The sequence below is a fragment of the Trachypithecus francoisi genome, unplaced genomic scaffold (genome assembly GCF_009764315.1).
Source record: "Trachypithecus francoisi isolate TF-2019V2 unplaced genomic scaffold, Tfra_2.0 Lachesis_group16, whole genome shotgun sequence".
Taxonomy (NCBI): Eukaryota; Metazoa; Chordata; class Mammalia; order Primates; family Cercopithecidae; genus Trachypithecus; species Trachypithecus francoisi.
Window position 1 is genome coordinate 15,719,846 of NW_022681461.1, and position 18,702 is coordinate 15,738,547.

An 18,702-nucleotide genomic window follows, 5' to 3' on the forward strand; every position below is an offset into this window, starting at 1 on the left:
GGAGCAGACTCCAACTCTGTCCTTTCATTTCAAGGCTCTCGGCCTTCATTTTAGAACCAAATCAAACCAAATACTGGGCCCCCTTCAGCCATTTTAAAACAATTAGCATAGCTTCCAGCCTTACAAGACTTAGGGGATAGGCTTACAGAGAGGAACATGGAGAATCCCCCAGCATCCACGAGTGACTGATTCTCCACCTCCACAAGTTCTTTGCCCTAGGTTTCATCCCAATTTTGTCCTTCTTAAAGTCTTCACGAAATCTGAATTATTGCTGCAATCCCAAGCTTCAGACACTTCAGGGTCAGCGGCATAAGCATGGGCAGGTACAGAGGATGGTTGAGTGAGGGAACTGTAGTGGACATGTTTTGATTTGTTTTGTTTTGCTTATGTTTTGATACTAAGCATTCATAAATTTTTCTGGAAAACCTATCAAGTGCCCTCTAGAAAACAAATCTCATAATTGGTCAGGCACAGTGGCTCATGCCTGTACCCCAGGACTTTGTGAGGTCGAGGCAGACGGATCACGAGGTCAGGAGATCCAGACCACCCTGGCTAACATAGTGAAACCCCATCTCTACTAAAGATACAAAAAAATTAGCCAGGTGTGGTGGCGGGCGCCTGTAGTTCCATCTACTCGGGAGGCTGAGGCAGGAGAATGGCATGAACCTGGAGGCAGAGCTTGCAGTGAGCCGAGATTGCACCACTGCACTCCAGCCTGGGCGATAGAGCGAGACTTCGTCTCAAAAAAAAAAAAAAAAAGAGATAATGTTTTAGTCCATAATGAACAGCCCCATGTACACTTCTGCCAAAATGGCATCTGTGAGCTCTGCAGCACAATGGTAATCCTCAAGGGGGCGGTGCCTAGGTCCAGACTGAGAAAGGATCGTGATATGGGCATGAAGGGCATAAACCTTTTTCCACCAGCAGCCTCATCCTTTCCTAGTTTCACTTTTTTCTTACTTTCTCATTCATTCTAAAGCATCTTTTCCTTACTCTCAGCTATATTTTACCTAGGTGGTTGCCTGGTCAACATTCCTGCCACAGACAGCTAGGTGATCTTTTTGCCCATTAAAAATGTCATCAATCCAGGCAGCCTGGAGATATACACAGGGAGGGGAACTACTTCCCAAAAGTGTCTTTTTAGTAAAAAGATCTCAATATCGAGGTCAAAATATGCTTCCCTAAATCATGAGGATGCCCTGCTTGTCAAATTCTTAAGCAGCATTCACAGTGTTCCTGATACCCTACCCCAACCAGCAATACCCAAACACTCCCACCGACTTGTATGACAACTTTTTTAAAATCGTGATTAAACCACTATTTCTGAAAAATTTATCTGTCCTTGACCCTCTCTTCAGATATGGAAGCCTGTCTTCCTTATTGCTCTAAAGGAGATGAAGCAGTGAATGGGGAGGAAGGTGCAGGCTGCCATACGATATCAGTAAGTCTCAAGCAAAAAGGTAGAAAAGAGCTCATCTCCTCAGACTTCATCAGGGAGAGAAGGGGCTTTTGGAGGCACATGATACTTATTCCTCCACAAGAGCTCCAAGGGATTGGTCACCTTTTAGAAGTCAAAGGAGGCCGGGTGCAGTGACTCACACCTGTAATCCCAGCACTTTGGGAGGCCGAGGCGGGTGGATCATGAGGTCAGGGTATTGAGACCATCCTGGCTAACATGGTGAAACCCCGTCTCTACTAAAAATACAAAAAAATTAGCCGGGCGTGGTGGCGGGCGCCTGTAGTCCCAGCTACTCAGGAGCCTGAGGCAGAAGAATGACATGAAGGAGGCGTAGCTTGCAATGAATGGAGATTGTGCCACTGCACTCCAGCCTGGTGGACAAGCGAGACTCCGTCTCAAAAAAAAAAAAAAAAAAAGAAGTCAAAGGAGGCAGTCCGTAAGAGCTAACTCCTACCTTTCCCTAACCACAAGCTTGTGTTCCCCAAAACCTATGCCCCCCAACACAATACACAGAGAAAATATTATTCTTATTAGAATATTTATTGGGGGGAATCAAGATTCTCAACAAGAAGTGAATTATTGTGGGGGGGAATTTTCCTCCCTGGAAATGCTTCAGAATCATTTTCTGTCCAGTTAGTAAAGGCACATCACTGAACACAGTGCTTTTAGCACTGGTCGGGATGGCTGGACACACCAGGCTGACCTGATGCCGGCAAGTGGGGTTTGGATGTGGCATAGGCTTCCTGTGGGGCATGGATTGGGGATGCCTTTGACATGATATCTTCCCCTTAAAAGCCTTAACTTTCTGGGGCTATCTGTCCTTGTCTATGATCTGTGTAATCATTGTAGGATAATTCTGGCCAACAAAGATAGCTTGTTAGCTGTAAGATTTTGTACATGTCAGTTTGCAGGAGGGAGCCATGTAGTTACAGGGATAGCCCAGGACAGGCTCTGCTCTGACCTGCGCTTCTGGGTTGTGCTGAGCTTTCCCAAGCTCCACTGGGAAGACAAGGGGCGCTTGAGGACAGGTGATATCTATCCCATGCCTATGCCCCAGCTTCTCTCTAGGAACTTCCCAGTGTCTTTCCTAATTTTCTGAGCTTCAGTAGTCCCAGTAAAGGCAGCTCTACTTTTAATTTGACCTCTATTCTGCACAGATGATGACAGGGAGGTACCCTTTACCCAGGAACTTTCTTGTTCTTCATATGTTATGCTGGGATTATTAAACTGCTGCAAAAAGGTCTTCATCCATTTTCTGAAAAGGTTTTCAGGAGGAGGCTGTGTTTTCAAGGTTGGGGAAGATTTGCTCCCAAGCACCTCCTCTGATGTCTTGCTTTGAACAGGATGGCCCTTTCTCCTCGGTCGGGATGTCCCCAGTCCAGCATCCTGTCCACCAAGCTGTCCTCCTTTGGGTCTTGGCAGGCTCACTGTCTTTGTAGTGTTTGTGGGAAATTCTTTTTTTTTTTTTTTGAGGCAGAGTCTCACTCTGTCACCCAGGCTGGAGTGCAGTGGCGTGATCTCAGCTCACCGAAACCTCTGCCTGCTGGGTTCAAGCAATTCTCCTGCCTCAGCTTCTGGAGTAGCTGGCACTACAGGAATGCGCCACCATGCCTGGCTAATTTTTTTTCATATTTTTAGTACAGAGGGGGTTTCACCATGCTGGCCAGGCCGGTCTCAAACTCCTGACTTCGTGATTCACACGCTTCAGCCTCTCAAAATGCTGGAATTACAGGCATGAGTCACTGTGCCCAGCCACTTGTGGGAAATTCTTATCTTGACATTCTGTAAGACATGCTTAAGGACCGTGGGCTCCTGCTACTGTTCCTCACATATCCCTCTGTCCTCCAAGTGGACATGCACCACCTGGGAAGTTGACATGTTCTCACTGTAGATGCCCTGAGCATGAGTCAGTAAGTCCTTGGAAACTAAGTTATCTAACGCAAGGGACATGTCAGTGAAACGGCTTTGAACTTGGCTATGCTCCCTCTGGGCCAATTTAAACTTTAACTCGCTCAACATCTGATTTTAAGGTATGATGACACAGGATCTCGGGGAACTGATATTCTTGGTGGGAAACTTTCAGTTGTAGAAGTGCTTATTTATGCATTTATCACTGAGCAGCTTCCTGACTTGCTGGTTGTCAAGTAGTTTTAGATGGTGTTTGAAGAGCACAGAGCTCCTCTGCCTTGAACATCTCTTTAGACCCATTGGTGACAGAAAATGTCTTTCTACTGCCCTGAAGCCTTTCTACATTATTACTGGAAAACTCTCTCTTAAGCCTTCCCTTACAGCGAGCCCTAGCTTGCCTTATCGGCAGCTTTCGGCTGCATCTGCTGGCTAGTACAGTCTGTTTCTGACAGACTTTGCCAATGAGGCTGTGTGGTGGGTGGGGCAGAAAAGTCTGTCTGCCATCCTCAACTGTCTGGACTTTCTGTAAGCTCATGGTCAGTATCAGAGAATTCTCTTCGCAGGGCTCCCTGCCTTTCTTTGTTGACAGGTGAGATGATGCAGTGAGGATGACCCAGGATGGGGAATGAGCTTCTTATTTCTAACTTTTCTCCCTGAAAATCTGTAGTGCTTCTTCTAAGGGGTGTGGAGGCCCCATCTTTGGAATCTGTCTCCATAAGGTCATGGTCAGTATCAGAAAATTGTCTTCTCAGGGTCCTCTGCTTTCTTTGCCGACAGGTGAGGTGACAGGGTGAGGACAATCCAGGACCGGAACTGAGCTTGTTGTTCCCAACTTTTCTCCTTGAAAACCTTCTTCTAAGGGGGGTTGAAGACCCCATTTTTGGAATCTACACCAGAAATGGAGGAGGCTGAGGAGGGAAGGTCGAAATGGGAAAAGGAATTGGAAAGATCCTCTTTCAAAGTTAAAGATTTCTATAGATTCATGGACCTTGCGGGGAAGGCCCCACAGCATCCTCATATGGAAAGATTTAATATGGGCTTCCAACACCTTTTGTTTGTTGGAACTAAGGAATAAAATCTCCTGGGAAGTATCAACGCGGTGATCCTCACCCAGCAATGCTGCCAAATTTCGATGTTTTATTTGACTGTGGGATTTCTCAGCAAGAGACATTGTCTGCTTGACTGAATGCCATGAACTATGCACAGTCCCAGGCGTTCGACCCTCATTGATTTCCTCAAATTTCTTGCTCAAATGTACTGTCAGGGCATTTTCAAGTTGTTTCTGACCTAGGCTCTCCCCTGAATGATTCCCTGACAGATGCATCATATGAGTGTCCAGGTCTCTTTCAGAGTTAGACCTCAGATCCTCATCTGAAGACGTCTCTGGATCATGCAACAGATGATCTTTTGGGCCATTCTCCTGGCTGTATCCCCGATAATCCAGGGAAAGCATATTTGAGCTCCTCATGGAAGGTTCTAGGGATGCTTGATCCAACTTTCTTTAGAACATTGCAGCCCTGACTCTCAACCAAAGAGCTATGTAAGGGTCCATGATTGTTCTCTAACTCAGATATCGCCGAAATTTTTTTCTGAGGATGCAGCATTGACAGAGACTCATGGATTATGCGAGGCAGGCCCCAATTGCTCTGGATGAGTCTTTTTCGAAGTTGGTGCTCTGGTTTCTTCCTTAGCTCACAGCTGAATGGAAAATATCCAGGAATAATGGATATGGGAACATGGGCCTTAAAGGGCTGGCTAAACAATGCAAGACTGGGAGCTGGAGGACAAAAGTCTTCCTGAGATTTTTGAACCAAAGAGGGTAAACCCCACACACTTTCCTGCACTTTCTGCAACACATTCCACTCCAGATGGCTAATTTCAGATGGCATAAGAGACTGTGCCTCATTCTGGGGTCTACGAAAACACACTCCACAGATCCTAATCAGGAATAGAGGACTAGGTAGTAGGGCTGGGAGTGGAAATTGATGTTGAGCCCTGGACTGGACCTGAGTGAGATGTGGGGACTGACCCCAGAGCAGGGTTTGAGGCAAGGGTAGAAGTTGGGTACTAAGCAAGGATAGAGGTTGGAGAGGGGGAAGTACTGGAGATTCTTGGGATATAGATGTATTTGTAATGCCATTGAAGAATACAAACATGGAAGAACGGCCACGTTGGACAAGAACGGTAGGGTGCAGAGACTAACTGTGCAGAAGTGGGAGACCCCAGAAGAGCTGCACATATTTTTGCTCTAAATGGTCCTCAACGCACTTAGAATATGGGGGCTGCTGGTGGATGTGCAGCTGTTCTAGTTTGCCTTTACTGGCCCCAAAAGGAAAGAATTCTGCCATGTCACGCTTATCAGCAATTGAGTTTAACACTTTCCGTGAAGAATTTAGTTGGTAGTTTGGCCTAAGTTGTGTTGGGAAAGATCCTGGTTTCTTTCCATTTTCTTTCCACATCAGGAAATCACACCTTTTTTTGACTTGTCTCTCCAGGAGTGCAAGAATGTCATGACTGACAAAAGAGATGTTAACAGGCTGTATGACGCTGGCCACAGAGTGCCGCCCTAAAGAGGCCTCAGAAGAATGAAGGGTAAGAAGCTCCTCCATGAAATCAGATGGCACAAAATTGGAGGAAAAAGAGCCCTTGGCATGAGGCTGCCACCAGGAGAATTCTGAAGATGCAGGGCATGAATGGTCAATGCCTTTGATTGTTGGGGCATAGGTGGATGTCCCACCAGAGCCACCTAGAGATAACATCTCTGCAAAAGGCTTCAAAATGGTGAGTCTTGATTTCGACTGAGTCACAGAGCAGTCTTCCAGTGGTAAAGCAGATGGGGTTGGTGGTTCATGATGACAAGCACGTGAATCAGTTGGATTCATGGCCTGGGAAACATTTGGCAAGGGGTTCATATCTTGGGATAGGGTGAAGTCAAATGAAAAGATGGTGTTCAGAGACAAACTGGCCTCAGGATGGAGATTGGGCTCCACTCTCTGAATGTGATGTGGTGGGAGAAGGGGAGAGGGAAGCTGTTGGGGTGGGGAATGGTCCACGAGGAACTTGGAATCCAGGGGAGAAACAGGCTGTGGTGGTGGAGGGTCCCTCAGTGGTGAGGGTGAAAACAAGTCAGCTAAGGAGGTGATGAAGTCAGGTGAGAGAATTAACTGGGGTGGTGGAGACAGCTTAGGCCGAGGGGACAATATTAGGTCTTCTGTAGGGGTTGCTGAGGGGGTGGAAGACAGAGTGAACGATGACTCAGTCACAGAATCTCCAGAAGGTAAAGGGGACACAGAGGGAGCAGCATCTTTCAGGGACTCCCAAGACAGCAGTCGCTGGATATCAGCAGTTGCTCTGTTACACACCTGACAGTCGGGGTCTGGGCATAACAGTCGACGAAAGCGGGTGGTATCATGATGCTGGCCCAGGGGACTGCAAGAAACAGGAGGTCCAAAGCTGCAGTCAGGACCAAAACAAGGAAAGGAGGGTCTGTTAGCCTGGCAGGGGTGGGGACCCCTGAATCCTGCTACCCGCTTCGCATCGCCCCCCACCCATGACCTCACCATATATGAGGTCATATGACCTCACCATAGCCACTCCCCAAAGCATTCATTCACATACCGGTTCCTATGGCTACCCACTCCCAAAACTACAGCAGGCTACAAGGAATCCCTGAAATGAATAGAACATGCTAGGAAAAAAAAGGAGGGGGTGGGAACAGGACACAAGGGGAACGATTAATCACCTTTTCAGAATAGAAAGTAGCTTCTTTTCCTCTTCTGCTTCCCTCTGGAAACTTTTCCGGTCTGGGAAACCAGAAGAGTATGTTATATGCAATGAACGTAGAGGCACAGGGCTCATACAGAAGTCACTCTGTGCAAGACCCTTGGGATATTAAACTCTGATAGCCCCAAGAATCAGTAGAAAAGGGCAAATAGTCATTGATAATTTTCACAAGTTCACATGTGTATGTGGAATCATTAGTAAACTTTCACATACATTACCCTATGTGATGCTCAAAAGCACCACGTGAAACACATCAGTGATTACCTCCAGGAGGAATCCGAGCATCAAGGAAGTCAAAGTACTTATGCAAAGTTCTGAGGCAGAAGCTCTGACTCCAAGTCAACCAGTGGTCCTTCCTTGATATCTCAGTTGGCCACCAGTTGGGCAACACCCATTGGGCAGGTCCATCACTTGTCATGCACATGAATGGGCAGAGTAGGGCCTATGAGTAGTGTCTCAGGTCTGATTGCTTTCCCATGAGCCTGTCTTCTGAGGGCTCTGTTTTCTGAGACTGTCTAGTAACTGACATTCTAAGAAATCATGGGACTGAGTTCCTCATGAAAGAGACAGGAAGGGTCACCCTGAAGCTCAGATAGAGGAGGCTGGCATTACCTTTAAATGTCACACTTTTCCTTCTCCTCCTGGCTCTGCCCTGATGCTGAGAACAAAAGAAAGATAATGACAGACTGGAACTCACTTCTCTCACACTCTATGAAACTCATTCATTCATTCATTCTTTATACAAGAATCATATGACTCCCTAATTAATAGAAATATGTTCTTTTTACCAATTTTAAAGGTGATAAAATATTTCCCATTTTCCCTTCTCTGAAAACTGAAAGATGATTTCTTCTGTGAGAGCCACACTTGATGTGCTGAGTTAGAAGTCCTCATCCAGGGCTCAGAGTCCAACAGTCACATCTGTGCTGCCTCACAGGACAAGTGTCCCAGAGACAGAGCTCTGGCTCCAGCCTCTGCTCAGACACTCTCAGCATTACTCCCCTGGTCAGCCCAACATGAAGGAAGGCTTTGTTGAATGACAGGTGACATGGGAATGTGACTCATGATCAAATTTCAGCAGAGACAGTTCTCCTTCAGAGAGCCCAGACTCTCTAAATAATCCCATGTGGGACCACAGAATTACTGTGTTTGGGATTTTATCCTGGAACTCTCCACCACAGCCAGATAGGTAGTCTATGAGCTACAGATGGAAACCTTAGTCCACCTGAACCAATAAGTCTGCCCAACCTCTGCCACAGAAGAGTGAAGTTCTATCCTCTCTTCAGACTTCCCATGTAAGACATGTCTCTGAACCAACCAAACTTATTTAGAACTGTGGGAATAGGATTGGGAAACAACAACAGTGCATCTCTCTTGGGTGTTCACCCACAGTTCCTTACCTTTTGGATGTCATTATTTTTCCCACGGGTTGACAAACACAGCATCGATACCACATAGAAAAAGTACAGCATAAACAACCCCAACCCACTCAAGTAGATGCAGTTGTGGTCAATATCCATCCAAGCAAGGTGAGTCAGGGCTCAGCCCTGCGTCAGTATAGTTGTTTAGAAAACAGAGGATATTCTCCATGCTTTGAATAGCTCGGCTGCCTGAAGCAACTGAGCACTGAGGGTGCCCAGTCTTAACGATAGGCCCAGGCCTGCATCACAGAGCATAGAAGAGTCACAGAGGGTTTCTGAGGGTGGAGGGAGCAACTAAAGGAGGGTGTGTCCACAGCCCAACCCCACCAGCCCAGCCGACTCTCCTGGGCTCTCTGGGTCCCTTTGCCCTATCCTGCCACTCCATTTCCCAACTCCATCCTTTCTTCATGTCATACACTTAGTGGAATTTTCCGTTGGTTCCAACAGTAAACCAGGTATTATCTGAGTCCCCCTTTACTGTTTGGAGCCCTTAACTTGGACCCCACCAACTACACTGCCTTGAAAGCCTGAAATACTGCCTGGAATATTTGCTGTACCCAGGCTTTGCTACTCTCAGGATCACATATGTCCTCAAATCCGTCTTATCTACACAGAATGTTTTTGCCTTACATTAACCCAGATATGAAACTTAAATTTCCTTTATACTTACTTCATTTTGTGAATGTTGAACATTACATATTTTGTTTCGAAGTCAGCCTTTGCTATTTCCAATCAGAGGGACTGTCTCAAATGATTAAAACTAATGTCATCAAGGAAAAGAAGCTCACTGCCCAATCTGGGTTTTTGAGAAAAGAAGATTTTTATTGTAAATTAACCAACAAGGAGCTAGGAGTCCAGCTCAAATCTGTCCCGTGTGCTGGCTTTCATGCAGTCATTTTATTAGAAAAGGTCTAGTGGGTGGCCTCTGGGGTTAGTAGGTGATTGGCGGAAGGAAAGAGGTCTGGGACATCCTCAGGCATGCACAGTTTTGTTTAACGCTACCTCATGGATCGCATGTGTACATTTTGGGGGAGTTAGTTTGAAACATGGTAGAAATTTGATCTGTGACTTCAGCAAGCTTGTTCTGTGCCAACTCCAGTTGGTCTTGTTAGTTTTAATCCATTTTAGCCAGTTTTTTAATCTCACAAGCAGAGACAATTTTGGCGTTTTAGCAAGCTGTTGTTGTTTAATCTGCTATCCTGTAAACTGATGATTTTTGTCGGTCATTGGTTTTGTAACTCTCTGGAACATTGTTTAACTAATAATTCATTATTTAACATCTACAAAACTAAAACAAGTATAAAATAAATGTATATAATTAAAACTTCAAGGATTCTTGGGGGTGAATTTATAACACTCATTTTTCTGAAGTTAGTGACGTTTAAATTGTTCAAAGCCTTTTGGAACATGTTCTGTACACAAACACAGATACACATTGACCTAAAATGAAGAAGTTGAGGCAAAATTAATATAAATAGAGAATTCATTTGGGTCAAGCTTGAGGATCGCAACCTGGGAACACAGAGGCAAGTCACCCTAAATATAAACTGTAATTAGCAGCAGTTACAAGTGGGTTTTTAAAAGTCAAAAAAGGGGACAAGGAGTGAGCTGATACAAAGCTGTTATCAGGAATTCTCATTGGTTTACAGAAATGGTTAGTGATTGGCTCTACATTGTTAAGCTATAGGGGGTGGGTTATAGTGTCAAATGTGGTATTATTTGGTTAATGTCTAGCTACATGTGGCAATAGCAAGCAGCTTCAGGAGATGAATACATAGCTCAAGGAGGAAGTAGGGCCATGTTTGCTGTCTCATTTTAATGTCTCTCTAGGCCTGATAACTTAAAAGGACTCACATTCCTCAGATAAAAGTTCCTTTCTTTACAAACACACACACATACCCATCATGTGACAAATCAATCAGTATTTTCAAATCCAGAATCGATTATTTCCTCCTTTTATTTCAATCTCTTATTTGTCATTTGGACCCACATTTTCTAACTCTACCTCAAATACAGACAGTCCCAGCCCTCTACATCAATTTCATAACAAGTCTGTGACTCCCTTCAACCAGATATACGTTACAGTATGCTAAGCTATTGTGATGTGCCCTGTGCTGTAGCTCGGTAGCTAAGGTAGTGCCCTTTCACACTGGCAGTCAGATTCGATTCCCTACTTAGAAAGTAAGTTCTTTCTGGTTTAATATCTGCATGACCTTGTATAGTCTCTGCTCCTCCACGGGCTATCTTAAATTTTCCTTTCTCTGAGCACCTGGGAGGTTACTTTTGGTAAAGTTCAAAAGCCAGAAATATCAGCCATTTGGCCTGGCTAAAATAAGGTAATAAGAAATTTTAAAAGACTTTATTAAAGAATACTGTGGTTAAAAGTCGGCTTACTTAAAAGTGGATATTTAAGCTCTAAAAGCCTGGGCTCCTTGGGAAAAACAGGAGGCACCAGAGACAGAGACCCCTTTCATGGCCCTGTTCTTCCAAGGACTGCACCATAAAGCCAGTAAGCAATGAAGAAACTTAAAAACTGGCAAATGAAAAATCTTACAACTACTGTAGTAATCTTCTTTCTGTCTGTCTAATTATACATGTGTTATGTGTAATGTTTATATAAAAGAGCTCTAATTAATTGGCTTAAGCAAAAATAAGCACTTAAATCAAATATTTTGAAAGCAAAATAAAAACTGTAATGCCTTTTAGTTGATGTGACTTTAGTAATCTTTGGAAAATAAAAACAGCTTTAAAGATTATTGATAAAATAAAGACATTTTGGCCTGGCGCAGTGGCTCACGGCTGTACTCCCCGCACTTTGGGAGGCCGAGGTGGGCAGATCACAAGGTCAGGAGATGGAGACCATCCTGGCTAACACGGTGAAACCCCATCTCTACTAAAAATACAAAAAAATTAGCCAGGCATGGTGGCAGGTGCCTGTAGTCCCAGCTACTCGGGAGACTGAGGAGGGAGAATGGTGTGAACCCAGGAGACGGAGTTTGCAATGAGCCGAGATCATGCTCCTGCACTCCAGCCTGGGCGACAGAGAGAGACTCCATCTCAAAAATAAATAAATAAATAAAGACATATTGTCTAAACTATGCAGGTTGGATATTAGGTTTGCTAAATGCTTTAAGGTCATAAGCTACTTTGACTTTTGAAAATTGTTCAATTTATTTTGGAGATGTTATATTCTAAATAAGGCTTGGGGATTTATGGAATTAACCATGCCCCTTAGCTATGCAAAGAAGGTTATAAAGAAAAGAGATTTTATATAAGAAAGGATGTCATATGGTAAATTCTTGTCCTGAAGTAAAATAACTGGTTGTTTAAAAAGAGGGATATTTAGGGCAAGTCAGCAAGTCTAAATATGTTATACATGGTCTGTGTAAGTCATGAAAGAATTTATGAAAAAGCATTTATGCCAGAAATGTTTAGGGCACGTCAGAAAGTCTAAATATGTTGCACATTGTCTGTGTAAGTCGTGAAAGAATTTATGCCAGAAACATCGTACAATTTAAAGGTGATTAGGCCTCCTAAATGCTTCATAAAATGCCACTATGACTCTTAACTGGACAGCTTGCCTTGCATGTTTTACAGCTTGGTAAGGCCTGAGACACGTGGAGTTAGATGTTGGAAAGAGTCAGGCCTTATCTGCATTTCTGTCTGGGTCCTAGGATCCACACCTAGTACATAATGGAAACCCCTTACTTACCAAGGTTGTCACCAAAAGTGAAAGTCGCTAAGAGTTAACACTGTAATATGTAATTGAGACTGCTGAAAAAATAGGTTTAGATTCAAGGTGTGTAAGGAGAATGAAATGTGTTTTTTGTAAGAGATTATATGAAGGTATGAGAATGTAAATTTTTGCCTAGGTTAGGGGGTCAAAGGATTGTTTTAAATTAAATAAAGCTAAAGGTTTGAACAAGTTGTGGAAAGTTTATGAAAAATTGATTGTAAGAGATTCTATGTGTGAACAAATTGGCTAAAGTTAACATGGCATTTTTCAGTTTTTTCCATAAATTAGACATTGGAATTAAAGCACAACAGAATTTTCTTAGAACATTGTTCTGCTCTGAGAAAAAAAAAAATTGTAAAGGATTATAAAAGGCTTATAAAAATCTTACTTTATGGTCAAATTAGTTAAAACTGAATAGATTCATAAAATGTTATTAAAAACTAGCTTTAACATTAAAAATACAGTAATGAAAACATAAAATTTGGATTTTCTCTTTTAAAAAGGATTTTTATGTAATATTAAAAGATGAAAGTTTTTTGTTTACCTTTTAAGTAAACTACAAAGGACAAAGCGGGGAAGGGAAGGAAAGAAGAGAGAATCAGCCTCATGCAATCTTCATTGGGTCTTGTTTGGGAAGCTGAGTCTCTTCTCTATCAGAATGATGTTTCTCCTTTGAAAAAAGTTTTCAGTTATCTTTTTGGCTAAATGAATGACTTATGGTAATCTAAGATTCTATTTTATGATAGCCAACGTTTTAAACCTGTGGTATTTAACAAACCTTTCAAAATCAAGCTCTAGACTATCATGCTAAATCAGTCAATACTAAAATTGTCTAAATATACAATTTGAATGAACTCCATGGTCTAAGTCAAATTACCTATGATAACCCATTAGTTGTCAGTGCCATGTACCCACATTGGAGAAACAACTGGTATTCAAGAGGACATAAGTCCATTGTTAAGCACGGACTCATGAAGAAACAGGACAGCTGCCTTGTCCTTCCTGAGTCCTTAAAGCTTTTGTTATTAAAGGCTCTGCATTCCATGACTCATCATGGAAAAGATAAAATAACCCAAATTGAATATATTGATGTGATGACTTGTAAATTGCAGAAATAGCTTAAAACCAATGTTTGGTTCCATATTCCTGGGAAGACAATCAAAGCTTCAGGTACATTTGGCTACTTGATGGGCCATATAAACATTTATAAAGGGATTTCATTCAATTGTCATTTTCAATGCATGTTTTCTCATTGTATAAAAGCCTTCCCATGCGAGAGGGCTGATGTCACAACAGTAGATTATTATGCTACAGTGTATTTTCACCAGGTAAAGAAAGGTTTTTATGGTTCACTGAGGACAATCCCTTCACAATCTAGAACCTGAAGATTGGATATTCCGAGACTATCAGAGAAAGACTGTCCTTGCCATCCACACTACAGCAAAACTGGAGCCTTGAACCTTGGGTTCATAATCTCACAACTGAGAAGGGTTCCGCCACACTCCTGGAACTGTATATCCATTGGAACCCTTAAGGTAAAACTAACCAGGACACTTTCTCCCCAGAAGAAGATGGCATCCCTGATGTGAACAGCTTTTCCCAAGATCACGTATCAAGAATTCTACAATCACGAGACTCTTGTCTTTGAATACTTTTTCTGTGTTTATGCCTCTATGAACAATAGAGATGAAAAAGAGGTCTATTATGTCAACTTACAGGGTATAATTTTATTTGCGAATGATTTTGCAGCCAGCCTTATATGTGAATAAAATTGTACTTTAATAGATAGAAGATGAAGGCCCAATGTAGGTAAGAAAGGTTAGTGGTTCATACATTGCTTCATAATCAGTCAAAACTCCTTTTAACATACATCCTGGATTAAAGAGAACATTGCCAGGAGGCCTTCACTCTTCTAGAAGGACATCATTTGTTAGTTTCTTTTTCTGTGACTTAGAATAAAAGAAACAATAATTAGAAATGCCTCCCTCATAATAGGTTCTACAGCAAATTCTACTTTAAAGGCTATCATTACACAACAGACTTTAAATTCTCTCCTGAAAGTTATGCTAAATAATAGAACCGGCTAAACAGAAAAGTGCCTGTGCAGCTGCTGAAACTCGTGGCCTATGGAGAAACACATCAAATTTAGATTATAAAAATTCAGTTTCAGGGGATTAATGGAAAATCCACTTGGTCACGTGAGTAGACTCTTCAGCTAGGTCATTCTTTAATCTATTTAATTTTATGTCGTTTGGTTTATGGGGGCCCTGGGTAAGGGTCACACTCCAAACTCTTGGTGTTATCCTCCCAGTAGTCCTAACAGTCTCCCTGGTGTGGTGTATTCTCTCAAAAGTTTTAAATGTTTGCATGCAGCCATCTCTAGAACACCAAATGTTCTCTCTTCAACTGGAATGGAAAAGGTGAAAGAAATGTGTGACTACGAGGACACCATAACCTATGAATAACATGCTGAGACCAGAAACCAAAGTGATGGTAACTGAGAGTGGCACTAAGGCCCTAAGTGTTGGTCACATTCTCACTTACGTGAGAACCTGGCCAAAGAGGGGGAAATTTTTTTAAAATAAAATTATGGGAAGCCATTATTTTGGACTGAGCTCGTGCACTTGGCCCCAACAAACCAAACCAAATGAAAATGAAGTCACTCATGCTAAATGTGACATAATCAAACTAAAGCTTAAAAAAAAAAATTGATCCTATAGCAGACAGGGTTTTGCTTTTATCCTGTAAACAGGGTGCTCCAGTGTAAGGCGGTACCCTACACTCAGTCTTTATTCTCTCCTTGCAAAACCCACTGTTTTTCTCTTTCCCAGTGGTTTCAAAACCGTATAAGTACATTTACAATCGTGATAGTAACATCAATCTCTCAAAATTGAGAAAATGACCAAAAGGGGGGAATTTTTAAAGCAAACTAAATATGGCCTGAGAAGGACTCCACATTTCTATATTTGAGTCCTCGTAGATGAACTGTAATCTAGCTTAATAGTCAGAAAAATTGAAAACCTAGCTCAATAGTATGCACCTGTAACAACAGCTGAGTGTTGGCCAATCCCAGCGGACATACTTCCACCACTCATAGCCTGCTGAACATTCAAACTGCATTCAAATAAGGCAAATGCCAAGCTATAACCAATCTCTTTGTTTCTGTACCTCACTTCCAATTCCTGTGTGTCATTTTACCTTTTTTGTCTATAAATTTGTTCTAACCACAGGCACCCCTGGAGTCTCTGTAAATCTGCTGTGATTCTGGAGGCTGCCGGATTCATGAATCATTCATTGCTCAATTAAATTCCTTTAAATTTAATTTGGCTGAAGTGTTTCTTTTATCAAAGTAGAGAGTTCATTTGGGTCAAGCTTGAGGATTGCAACCTGGGAACACAGATGCAAGTCGCCCTAAATATACACTCCAATTAGCAGCAGTTACAAGTGGGTTTTTAAAAGTCAAAAAAGGGGACAAGGAGTGAGCTGATACAAAGCTGTTATCAGGAATTCTCATTGGTTTACAGAAATGACATTGGTTAGTGATTGGCTCTACACTGTTAAGCTATAGGGTGTGGGTTATAGTGTCAGGTGTGGCATTATTTGGTTAATGTATAGCTCCATGTGGCAATAGCAAGCAGTTTCAAGAGATGAATAAATACCTCAAGGAGGAAGTAGGACCATGATTCCTGCCTCATTATAATGTCTCTCTAAGCCTGATCATTTAAGAGGACTCACGGTCCTCAGATAAAAGTTATTTTCTTTACAAACACACCCCCACACCCATCCTGTGACAAATCAATCAGTATTTTCAAATCCAGAATCAATTAGTTCCTCCTTTTATTTCAATCCCTTATTTGTCATTTTGACCCCACATTTTCTTTTTTTTTTTTTTTTTTTAATTGAGACGGAGTCTGGCTCTGTCGCCCAGGCTGGAGTGCAGTGGCCGGATCTCAGCTCACTGCAAACTCCGCCTCCCAGGTTCACGCCATTCTCCTGCCTCCGCCTCCCAAGTAGCTGGGACTACAGGCGCCCGCCTCGTCGCCCGGCTAGTTTTTTGTATTCTTTAGTAGAGACGGGGTTTCACCGTATTAGCCAGGATGGTCTCGATCTCCTGACCTTGTGATCCGCCCGTCTCGGCCTCCCAAAGTGCTGGGATTACAGGCTTGAGCCACCGTGCCCGGCCGACCCCACATTTTCTAACTCTACCTCAAACACAGACAGATCCAACCCTCTACATCAATTTGGTAACAAGTATGCAACTCCCTTAATCCAGGGATAGGTTACAGTGCCCTAAGCTATTGTGATCTAAGAAACCAAAATAGATGCCCCTTTATCAACTAAGACTAACCCTAAGCTTAAGGAAACAAAGTTACCTATGGGTGGAGGGTTCAGGGCCTGGATGGCATGGCAAATTTCTAACTTACTATAATTAAACTCCCTCTAACCAAACCAGCTGTCAGCTCTGATTGGACAGATGACCGGCCTTACAAACATTCTTTTCTGATAAGCTATTAATATTAGACTGCCAGTTTCTACCAGCTTTTAGAGGTGGCACACAAACTACATTTGTGTCCTGTAGTTCACCTTATGATGTAAAGGGCCAAATTCTACCTCATTTTAGTGCTAAACCCCATTCCAAAGTGAACATGGGATGTATATTATGTATGTTCACTCATTATAGTGTGCCCGGCTCCAACAATAATATGTATAGCTTTTCCCCCAAACTTGTTGAATATATATGAATATGAATATAAAACCCAACCTGTCCTTCCTCTATTCCAACAGAGAGCACCTTCAGTACACACTGGATGCTTTCCCTTCCTGGCTTGCAAACTGATGAGAGCAATTAGGCTCTCCTTTCTACTATTTAGCCATCTTGGTAGTCTTTTGGATGATACTACTGATGCCATCAGTCTTTGGTAGCAGAGTGGGACCCAGGCATGTCAAAGCCTTAGAACAGAATGGAGTCTTAAGCAACCTCACCTGATTACACTGTGGGCCATGTAAATATGATCTTTTCCTGGGTGCCTTGGCATCCAAAAAAAACTTGAGAACATCTGCTCTATATTCTATATAATCACTTCTGCAAATGTCCAGATACCAACTGCCTGTCATACTTTATTCAGGCTCCTCTTGTCAGATTTAAATGATCCCAATATCACCCATCCCTGACCCATCTTCCTACACATTCTTTTCTAAACTCTTTATCATGACAGCTGTCCTCTGAACTGGCTCTTAACTTCTCATGTCTTTCTTAAACTATGAAGCCCTTTATTTGACACCCATGGGCCACCACTGCTACTTGATCTCTTCTGAAGGGGTAAGACAGCCTTCAACTCAGGCCAGGTCTCCTTTCAATTATACAGGAGCAGGTAACCTGCCTTGAGGATAAAATCTGCCAAGAGATGCCCCTTTCTCCTCTCTTTGATATGCAGCCTCAGCCAAGTTTTCGTCTAATAAATATTTACTGCTGGAAACTAGGAGACACAAGCATTTGTAAGCCACGGGCTCTGCCCTTCACCTCCTGGTGCAGTTAGAGCAATTAGTTCTACACAGCTCAAGAGCTATACAAACATACAGAAGAGTTTCTCCCACCCCCAGCAGTTACAATCGCCAAGCGATCTCTGGAACAGATCAGATACTGTGGGTCATAACTCCTCAGACACATCATGCTCTTTAGCAAAAAATCCCTGCACGTGCACCCTCTCCAATTTTCTGATACAAATTAATAATTCTTTGAGAAGATGGTCAAAGAACAGCTTCTCTCTTTTAAAATGTCATTCATTGGCTGGATGTCTTTACAAACGTATGTGTACCCACCGTTGAAAGCTTCAAGAAGTTTCAAGTAAAAAGGCTTTTTTACTGAATTCCCTTTCTGAACCTGGTAGAAGCTCCTTCAAAATTTAAAGGAACAAGAGACTAGAGATATATTTTTTTTCTTTTTTTGTACCATCAACAGTAAATTCCATTGACACTGAGTGGCAGTGCTTCACACCACTTATCCTTTCTGCACTAGCACCAACTATAAACAATAAATTTGTCTACTTTATAAAGAATTCTACTTCCAGCCATCTCAGTGCATTTTCACAACCTATGAGGTTAGCAGGTCAGGTATTGTGCCTGTTTTTGTTTTTTTCTCTTTTAATTTGTTTTTATTGTAACAGGCACTTAGATTTTCTCTGAATATTATGCCTGTTTTATCAATGAATGCAACCAAAACTCAGAGAGGGTAAGTGACTTCTCTAGATCAGACAGCAAGTAAATATTAGAGCCCTGATGAATAAATTATCTACATTCTCAATGCTTCTACTTTAAACAATATTAACACGTAATTTTGTAAAATTAAAAGTATCCCCTAATCCTAAAATTAAAGCAGTTGTATAGCTAAGAATATT

At 42.4% G+C, this 18,702-nt stretch overlaps 1 protein-coding gene and 1 pseudogene across 1 annotated transcript; both read right to left on the reverse strand.

The window, feature by feature from the left end:
* Positions 1-1,919: 1,919 nt before the first annotated feature.
* LOC117099472 lies at positions 1,920-2,920 on the reverse strand (annotated as a pseudogene).
* Positions 2,921-4,966: 2,046 nt separating this feature from the next.
* On the reverse strand, positions 4,967-8,907 carry LOC117098424 (spermatogenesis-associated protein 31D3-like). Its single transcript, XM_033236980.1, is given in 6 exon segments — positions 4,967-6,062; positions 6,064-6,820; positions 7,110-7,170; positions 7,763-7,808; positions 8,551-8,667; positions 8,669-8,907. Coding segments are annotated over 6 exon segments (1,182 nt in total). The 5' UTR covers positions 8,741-8,907; the 3' UTR covers positions 4,967-5,933.
* Between the last annotated feature and the right edge of the window lie 9,795 nt (positions 8,908-18,702).